Genomic DNA, 10,425 nt, shown 5'->3' on the forward strand with positions numbered 1-10,425 from the left:
TGCTACTTCCAAAAGTCTGTCTTCTGAGAGGAAGAAGAGTCTCCTAGTGGTGCAAATAAAGAGAATAAGAGTATTGTTACACATACTGACCTGAGTCGCAAGCCAGAGAAGGCTTCCACAGAGACTTGCTGAGTTGGTGCCCCAGAATTCTCTGGTGTCCCCAAGCTCTGGACTCTAGTCATCCCACTGGTTTTGTTCCCAGGAACATTTTGGAGTGGTTGGGAGGGTGCACATGTCATCCTTGAAAATGAGCTCTTGGCCTCTAGAAAGTTACCTGAAGAATTCAGTGAAAAGAGCACCATGTGGATGAATGCAAAATTTGTTTTTATAGTTTCTTTTTAAATCAACTAATGCAAAAGTCAAATCTCAACAGAAGAAAATGAAGCCCACAAGATCATTTCTAACCTACCCTCAAAATCTCTGCAGAACAGACCAACAGAACTCAAGGTGAAGAAGGAAATGTTTTATATTAGCGTTGTCCAATGCTATGGTAGCCACCAGTTACATGTAGCCACAGATTACTTAAAATGTGACTGGTGCTTTTAGGGAAATAAGTTTCTAATTTAAATTTAAATAGATCCATGTGGATGGTGTCTACCGTATTAGAATGTGTGGTTCTAAAACACCATGACTCTACCCAATGATACTTATTGAGTGTTCACCATATACAAGATTTCAGGAGACTCCATACAGGAGTGAAAGCCTTCCTTTAGGAATGAATAATTAGAGAAGAACTGTGCACAGATCAAATTCTAACTTGGACATATCTAAAGTTAATTCCCTTTTTGGCTTTCTTTCTTGTTTCATTTCATTTCATTCCATTTCACTGCATTTGCAGGATAGGGGAGAAAAAGGGGGACCAGGATATTCTGATAATTATTAGCATTAAATATCCCTGATGTGGTTACTTTTTATATTATGGAAGTTTTTATAATGCTCCCAAAGATCAGAAAGCTTGGGTATTTTCCATAATGAAATTTCCCTTATTTATAAGACTGTGTCAAAGGGACTTTGGATTATTGCTCCTAAGCTAAGAGTTCAGGACAACCCTACAACTTTAGAACTCAGAATCCAAGTCCATGTCCTACCTCCTCAAAACAAACCTTTGAAAACTGTCTAATGAAACACCTTAGTAATGCCAAATGTCTCAAAGGAATGGACAATTTTCATGAATGAATAACTTGAATATAGAACTTGCTATCAAATATTTAAGAACACTCAAAGGTTGCAGCTATTCTCCACTACCATATCACAGGTCAAAGCTATTTAAAAGGGCTTTTTTGAACACACGTGGCCAATAAATGCTGCTTCATTTATGCTACCTTATCTCCAGACCATTTTGTCTCAAGTCTTTTGAAGAATAATCACTCTGGGCAACTGAAGCAATAAAACAAAATCACTATAGGGTTTATAAATTCTTTTCATTTTTGTTTTGTGTGTGTGTGTGTGTTTGTGTATTTGATTACCATTCTATACTACTAGCAAAGACGTTTTCCTCCCTAAAGAATGAACACTGGCTTAATACAACCTGATTTCAAATAAAACTTTACCACTGTAAGGGCATATATGCCTTAATCCCACAAGCCTGAAGATTAAATCTCTAGATTCCCAGCATGAAAACTCAATCCACAGGTTATACCTACTTCAGTTCAAACTGCAACTTTAAGACTACAGGGTTAAAATAATTCAACCTATTAATATTTAGTAAACATTTACTGCATACCTAAGAGTTTTCTAAGTACTTTGAGATGTACAGGAAGATCACAAAACATCATGTAGTTTCCATTCCCAAGAAACTTACTTTTCTCAATGGGGAAATAAGACAGACCAAAAGACAGATAGATAGACAGACAGGCACATAGGGGCGCGCGCACACACACACACAAACAATGCCAAAATACATTTTAAGCAGAGCCAGAGCAGTGGCAACCAGTGAGGACTTCAGCACCACACCTGCAGGAGAAGTCTTTGGTGTCCGAGCTACCCGCTTGGTTCTTGGTAGGGCAGGAACATCAAGTTCTGCAGAAAAGCATGTTGATTCCTGAATTCTCTGAACTTTCTTCTCCTTAAGAGGGGGTCGTGGAGGCTTACTTTCTTGATTAAAAATAAATTAGAAAAACCAATTTAGGAAGGGTTTCAAAGATTGTTTTACTAGGAGTTGAATTCAAAGGATAATGTTACAATTTCTTAAAGACAGGAATGCACACTATTATCAGAATTAGTCTTTTTTTTTTTTTTTTTTTTTTTTTTCAGAATTAGTCTTATTACCAGGGGATTTAGGCAGAAGGACTGGATTTGCAGGCTGTTTAAGTGATGCCGCTTTTAGCTGTTCCTGTAAGGACTTCATCTGTTCTTGCAACTTCTTTAATTCATCTAGGAAAGAAAAGCATAGGTTTAAGAACAAGGTAGGAGACAATGGATACATGACAAAAATGCTGGCTCCCACCCCAAAACCTTGAGACTCACAATATAATCACACAAACTTCATGCTTAATTTTTACTTCAAAGAGATCCCTCGTAGAAATAAACTTTTCGTTTCTAGCAAACAAGACTCTCATACCTAAGTTAGTTAAGAATCCGCACTACAGCTATCATTGATGCACATGTATATTTAATTTTCAGGAGCAAAGAAATAATTATATTTATCTTTTAAGTTGAAACATCACAATTAACATAATAGTGCTAGCACCTGTATTAGAAGAGACAGTCACAGAACTGTACTATGACTTAAAACTATGCCTCAAAGTTTCTGTTTGGGAACAGCCTCCTTACATAGAATGTGTGGTAGCTTTGTAGCCTCATCCCTGGCTTCAATGAACATAAACCATTATTCTGTAATAAGCACGAAAAGAGGCATTCTGGGAGATCAATTATGGCTGTATGACAATGATCCAAGGAGGCTTGTGGATGCTCAAATGTCGACCTTGATTGTCTTATCTACCAACTCAAAAAATTTTTAGTTTTTACAAAGTCATTTATCTCTACCCTTGAATCAGCAACTATTTTGATAAAAACTATCAGTTTTAAGGTCTTGAAGTCTATTGACAAATGGTTAGAGCACCTTGTAACTCCTGATTGGTTTTCTCTTGACTAGGTGCAGGAGCCAGGAGGACCTTGTTTTCAGTTGATTGCAATGTAGGAACTTTTTCCTCATCTGTTAAGTCCCCCATGTCCCCAAAGAGAGTAGCCAAATTTTCTTTCTGGTCTTCTGTCTTTCCCACTTCATCATCAGCCTCTTCTGTGTACGATTCATCATCGCCATCAGCATCAAAGAGTTCGTCAAAGGTGTCAGGTTTACCATCTTCCTGGGGCGAGTAGTTAGTTTCTTCAGAATCACAAGCCAAGGCTGACTCATTCTCCTCCAGCAGAGCTGTCAGCAAAGACAAATCATCTTCCTCCACTAGAGGAAATAAAGGAGGAAAATTAAGCCTACCTGAAATCTGCTAATGACAAGCATAGTTAAACATCCAACATGAACAAAACTATTAAAATCAATCTACAGATTCACCATTTTGCCTGATATATTGTTATTCTCCTTGTATCTATCTTTCCTGGCCTCAGGTACTTCTTAGAAGGCACAAGGCTAAGAGAGAAAGGACCAGGAACTGCTTAATGACTAGAGTGGCCCAGGCACTGGGCTAGATCTTTTTAACCTGTGCTACTTTAATTAATGAGACAACTTTCTGCATGACAACATTAATGAGATTCAACCAACAAGAGAATAACTGAAAAACATTAAAAATAGATTTAGGCCTTAGCTGTGTATGCTCCCTCACTTTTTAACTATTTGAGTTTTTTTTTTATTTTAATATAGAAAAGTATACTAAAAGTATTCAAGTCTCATGGCTCAGAATTAGTCATCACTAACATTTTTTCTGGTCTTCAGGTAACATTTAGCAGAGATCTATCAAGCCAGATCTCATCCCAATTTCTTACCACTCCCCGCAGCAATCACTTTCATAAATCTGAGGTATCATTCTGGCCCATTTTCATACTTTTACATAAATACAGAGGTAGTAATAGTCAGTACATAATACTGTTGTCTTAAAAATAGTTACATAGGGCTGGGGATATAGCTTAGTTGGTAGAGTGCCTGCCTCGCAAGCACAAGGCCCTGGGTTCAATCCCCAGCAACACCAAAAAAAAAAAGGTTACATAAACATTTCACACTGTATTTATTACTCTGTATTCATTGGTCATTCTATATTACTTATAAAACTAAACCAAATCAAAATAGTTCTAGTTTATTTCTTTTACTTTTTGTACCATATTCTATAGTAAGACTACATCACATTTTATTAATCCATTTGGCAATAAACAACATTAGGTTATTCCCAATTTTTTCACTACTAAATATGCTGCAATCATATATACATCTTCTTGCACATGAGTGTTTCTTGGGAATGTCTTGGAAGTGAATTCCTGGATTGTTGGGAATGTACATTTCCTATTTTGCTAAATGCTGCTAAACTGTTCTCAAAGTGGAAGGATACCAGTATCTTGAAATTGTTTTTTCAAAGATATTTAAAAATTATCTCACTCTTTTGGTTGGCAGTTCCTGGATTACTGGCGAGGTTAAGAATATCCTTTATGATTATTAGTCAGTTATATTTCTTCTTTCTTAATTTATTTTTTTGCTCATTCCCTCTTCCCTATATTTGGGCACTATGCCTTCAGAAAATCAGAGGTATTTACAAATGTTAAGGATATCTGACCCACTGTCCTCATTTGAAAGATAAGGGCTGGAGTTTGAGTTGGTAGGAGTTTGTTCCGGTTCATAGGAGACAGGTCAGTGTGGCAGCCTGGGTTAGTAAGGAGGTCTCTAGATCTACAAACCAACTCCTTCTACCCACTCTACACTCCTGTAGCAGATAGAAAGAGTAAAGAGCTAGACTTATGCCCTAGAATGTTCTGACAAGCCTAATGGTTAAGAGTTAGATGTTATATAAAAATTAGTTTGAATTGCTTAGTCAACAAAGACTCCAAGACTGCAGCATGCAGCACGAGAAGAGAGGCAATCCTAGTTCCCTGTGCTTCAGAGAAATTGCAACATCCCTACATCCAAGCAGAGAAGCCTCTCCTACCTCTCATTTCTAGCTGCCAAAGACAGTACATCCCAGAAGGGGGCTTGGCCCACACCACTGGAAGTCATAAGGGAAAATGCTACCGTACTCTTCACCTTGAACCCACTTTCTGTCATGAGATTACCAGGGCTAATCCCATCATGTCGCATATGATGGGACATGTTATGCTGATCCAATCTTCCTGCTTCCTTGCTCTCAAGTCCTTGGGATTTGCTTTTCAGAATTCAGAAATGACTACTGGCAAGCTTCCCTATATCTTCAATGATTCTTACAACAGAAATCTGGCTGTCCCTGCAGCCCTTTTGAGTGGAAGTTATTTAACATTGATACCTTGCGCTGTGATGTCCAGTGTACTATTTCACATATACTAGGCATGCAATAGATAATTGTTGATCCATGTCAGGGTTCTGACTATCACTGTCTCTTTGGAACCATTTACCCTTCTTTAAGACTGCAGCTTCTCTGAAGTTCACATTGGATTTTGCCATTAAGAACCCTGATGGGTGCTGCCATCTACTGACCTCTTTCATGCATGACCCCCAGTCTTCGACTCCATCTCTCCTGCTATCACCACTCTCTGGCATGTCAACATCCATAAGGATGATCCAACTGATATCTTGGTCTCTTACCTTCTCATCTTCAATGATCTTGTTCTCTACCCTGTCTAAGACACCATACTTCCAAAGTCATTCCTTGTCATCACAGTATATCTCCTCACTCCAGTATTCCCATCCAACATTTCTTCAAGATTAAGACCTTCCTTCAATGCTTTTCATATCCATCATCCCCTGCCCCTCCTATCCTCACTTTGGATCCATGTTCCATCATTAGGGTCATGGTTTCAAAGACTTTTCTTTCTTTTCATTTCTTTTTTGCAGTACAGAAGATGAACCCAGGGCCTGGTGCATCCTAGGCAAGTGCTCCCAGTGGGCTACATTCTTAGCTTCTGAAGATTCTTAACTCCCATGCTTCTCTCACATGTTCTCAAGTTCCCTGACAAAATCCTAACCATGAGTAAGTCCAACCAACTACCACCTCCATGCCAGCACCCCACCTGGTCAACGTTACTGGAAAAAGACATGCTATCTCCAGGCACAGTGGCACACACCTGTAATCCCAGCTGGAGAATCACAAATTTAAAGCCAATCTCAACAAAAGCCAGGCACAAAGCAACTCAGTGAGACCCTATCTCTAATAAAATATAAAAAGGGGCTGGGAATGAGGCTTAGTGGTTGAGTGTCCCTGAGTTCAAACCCCAGTACCACAAAAAAAAAAAAAAAAAAAAAAAGGCATGCTACCATGCCAATTGGCCTACCTTTAAATTTATGCCACTGATAACAAAGACCTTCAACAATGCTTAAGAAATGCTTCCCCGATATATTTCCTTTCCTATTCTCTTCTTCACATAGCCTTTCCTCAAACCTCCTATGCCCCATCTCTCTTTACTCTTGGCTGATGACCTTGATTTATATTTTACAGATTAAAAAGAAGTAACAGGCTTCCTCATTTCTCACTACCAAATCTGAACTATGTTCTCGGCTTACCCTCCTATGACAATACATAAAGTGTCCAGTCCTATTTATAACTAATTTTTCCAATTATTTACTGGATCTCCTTCCCTCAGCCTCTCAAGAACTTCACTCTACAACTACCAATTGTCCTACATCAACAACTTTTCTTTTTCTTCCAAGCATTCGTATCAGCAGACAAAGTCATTCTCACGACTATCATATTACCAACTACTTGGTAAGATAGTTTGCTGTTGTTGTTTTTAACTTTTAATTTGTTATTATCTTACTCCCTCAAAGAAAATGTAAATAGGAACAATGTTCAACAGGGTATCCCTAGTACCAGTAAACTCTTTATTTCCTCTGTGTTGGCCAAATTGTGAAGTCATGTCAACCAAATTAGTTTTTCCTACTAGATACTATGATTTCTTAGTACATATCCAAGCACCTCTTATTTTGTGTCCATCTCATAGTTATGGTTTATATTACATAAACTATCCTACAGGCAATTTGGTGATTTTAGGAAACAAGAAACTATCATTATATAATGCAATAAGTTTCATGTATATCACAGGGTAATGAACGTCAATATTTGGTTTTAATTTTTTTTTCCCTTAAAGAGCAAAGTATAATAAACTTGAATTTTTTAAAAAAAAAATCCAGTTTCAGACAATGACCTCAAATATGCAACCAGAAAAATAATGCATTTTATTTGTCAAGGTCCCTTTACAATCAGCACATTTTTCTGCTGCTCAGGCTGAGCTTTGCAAATAAGAGAAACATCTCTTTACTGATAAGTATTATGCACACATCCATGAAAAAATGAAAATTAGGTAAGACTACTAAGAGTTGGGGATGTAGCTCAGTGGTAGAGTGCTTGCCTAGTATATGAGAAACTGGGTTCAATCCCCAGTGCAGAAACAACAACAACAAGAAAGACTGTTAAGAAGTTTTAACTTTGGGAGATGCTGTCCTGGGGGTGGGGGTGGCAGCTGGGAATGTGGCTCAGTGGTTAAGCACCTCTGGGTTCAATCCCTGGCACCCCCCATCATCTCCACAAAAAACAGAAGACCGTAAGAATTTAAGTCAGAGCTAGACTAAGACTAAAACTACTTCAACATATTTCTACATCTAATGTGAGCTCTGAAGTCAGACTGCCTGGTTCAAATCCCTGATCCGACAGTTTGACCTGTGACAAGTTACTAAACATCCCCAACTTCTTGTCTAGGAAATACAGTGGCTGTGAAGATTAAGCCAGTTAATACTTGTAAGGATCTTAGCAAATGATTGGCACATTTTAAGTACATGCCGGCTAGTGGTGTTATGAAAGACTATCACAGTTGCCAGAAAGGAAAAAACTCACCTGATGAAAACAAATTAACATTCAGTGACTGAAATGAAATCTCTTTTGAACCACTGAAATAGTATCTCAGGGTGAGAAAGCATTTTCAGTATTTTGCAAGTAGAATGAATAACAAGTCCATGCACGAAAAGGTGTTTTTTCCATGAAACAAAGAGAAATTAAGAAAATAACAAGGCTTACCATCCATGCTATCAAGAGAACGGTTGTGACCAGGAACTGAAGGAGGATTAGATGGTCAGGAGGATGAGTACTGTAGAATCTTGACTGTGTGAAATCAACACAAGAAGTCACTCTTGATTCTTTTTGGTCTAACAATGTATACCCAACAAATCCAGGATCCAAAAAAATCCTATAGGCTATAGCCTTAGAATCCATCTAGAACCTGACAATTTCTCATCTTTTCTCTACCCACAGCCAACACTATTTCCTCCTTACACGTAGACAATCTTCTTTTACTTGTCTTCACACTATGATTACAGAAATCACACACTAGTGAAATGCACAGTAGTTTGCACAATAACAAGTGCTAGAAATGAGACAAATTATGAATAAGAATTATTGAAACTGGTCTAAATATTAGGGCTGGTATCCTATTTTATTTATGATAATGCCTATGATGTTGACTTTATCCATAGTAGCTTAGTGTATAACTACTTAGTTCCAGCCTTTGTCAGAATTTTAATTCAATACAAGTTAGGTAAACATAGAAGAGTTTTTTAAGACAAAAATAAATCATTCTGTGTGTTCTCCTCTTTTCATTCAAAGTGACTTATTAAATTGCAAGGTTATTTAGATTTAACTTACATGTGCTCTATAATATGTGTGATTTTCACAAGAGCAATGTCAAGGTATTGATTATGGTGCTTTCTTTTTATTTTTTCAACAAACATTTTCATGGACCCCCATCATGCATCTTATAGGGTGTTATTCACCAGAAAATCCACTGGAGAATTAGGCACAAACTGTCTTGGTTCATTTCTATAACCAGCCCCTGTCTTCTCTCAGACCAAACTCACTCACTCTCATATCCAGGGCCATTCCACAAGTACTATGGGTTTTATCTCCAAACTATTGCTCAAATCTTCCACTTCTCTCCAACCTCACTGCCAAAACCCTAACATACGCCACCATCAATCTTCGGCCTGGACTACTGTGTTAGTTTCCTGTGTTGGTTTCTTTGCTCCCTACAATCTATTCTCCATACAACAGTCACAGTAATCTTTCCCTAGTAATCTTTCAGGAACACAGACAAGATCATAGTATTCCCTTAACTTAAATTCTTTAATGGTTTTTCATTGCACTTACAATAACATTTACAAAGCCTGCGAGGCAAGGGATACTGTTTCACCTTTTACATTTCTACTTCCTCATCTCTTCCATGTGTATACCCCATCCAACTCTACCCACCTCCCAAACTATGCTCCAGCCAAACCGGCCTGCTTTCAGACCTCAGGTACTTTTGCCTGGAAAGCTCTGCCAGAGCTCCTCCTCATTCTCACCTAACTCGTTTTAAAAGTATTTCCAGACCAGCCTATCTGCTAAGCCTCATCCGACCCTTTCCTCTATCTTACTGCACGTCACCCACCATCACGTACTTGTTTGTTATCTATTATCCTCCTTAGACCGCAAGCCTCCTAAGAGACATATCATTTGTCTGGAGGCCGGCATATGTACACATTCAAAACTGACTAGGAAATCAAAGAAACGAATCAATGAATGAATAAAACTCAGAAGGCATTCACTTGGCAAGTATTTTTAAAAGTTACTCTTAAAATACCCACCTGATCTCTTAAGTAGAAGAACCCGCGCCCCGGCGCTTCCCCACCGCGCCGCAGCCTTAGCGCGCCCGCCCCAGCAGATCGCCCCCGCGGCTGCCGGATCCCGGATCTCGCCCACCCGAGCCCCCGCGGCTTTGCGCCTCTCACCCTCAGAAGCCTCCAAATCCTCCCACAGACGCGTGAGGGTCACCGCATGCCCAGAACCCGCGCTTCTCACCCGGCGCCAGCAACAAGTCCCAGTCGGCCGCGGAACCCGCCAAAATTAAAACCCGGGCCAGCCCCTGGCTCTGACGTCAGACGCACGCGGCTGCGACACCGTACTGATTGGAGAGCTGGAACTCTCCTAGGCGAATACCAGGGAAGGGAGCGAAACACGGCCCCCACGCAGAGCAATCTGATTGGCTCATGTCACCGGGCGCTCTCTTCGAGGGCTCCGTGACTTCCGCGGAGTTCTTTAATGGATCCTGTACTGCTTTAAGTAAAATAGAGCGTCTGACGCCCGCTAGCGTCAGGATGTTTAAGTCTTCCCTTACAGTTTTTTTTTTTTTTTTTTTTGGGGGGGGGTTGTTTTTTGTACCAGGGATTGTCCCCAATCCTATTTTGTATTTTATTTAGAGACAAGGTCTCACTGAATTGCTTAGCGCCTCACTTTTGCTGAGGCTGGCCTTGAACTCGCGATCCTCCTGCCTCAG

General features: G+C 39.4%; 1 protein-coding gene across 3 annotated transcripts in view; it reads right to left on the reverse strand.

The window, feature by feature from the left end:
* Positions 1-10,070, reverse strand: part of MCM10 (minichromosome maintenance 10 replication initiation factor) — a 30,030-nt gene extending 19,960 nt beyond the window's left edge. Inside the window, exons 1-6 of one of the 3 annotated variants that reach the window (XM_079105988.1) lie at positions 9,951-10,070; positions 8,136-8,219; positions 3,062-3,400; positions 2,269-2,373; positions 1,954-2,094; positions 91-274 (exon numbers count right to left, since the gene is read on the reverse strand). In XM_079105988.1, coding sequence (XP_078962114.1) covers positions 91-274; positions 1,954-2,094; positions 2,269-2,373; positions 3,062-3,400; positions 8,136-8,142 — 776 coding nt within the window. In that variant the 5' untranslated portion in view covers positions 8,143-8,219; positions 9,951-10,070. Of the gene's footprint in view, positions 1-90; positions 275-1,953; positions 2,095-2,268; positions 2,374-3,061; positions 3,401-8,135; positions 8,641-9,736; positions 9,755-9,950 lie in introns of those variants that run through there. The other 2 variants (XM_079105990.1, XM_079105989.1) reach the window with 2 other exon arrangements.
* Between the last annotated feature and the right edge of the window lie 355 nt (positions 10,071-10,425).

Source organism: Sciurus vulgaris, assembly GCF_902686455.1.
Source record: "Sciurus vulgaris genome assembly, chromosome: 12".
In the NCBI taxonomy this organism is placed as follows: domain Eukaryota; kingdom Metazoa; phylum Chordata; class Mammalia; order Rodentia; family Sciuridae; genus Sciurus; species Sciurus vulgaris.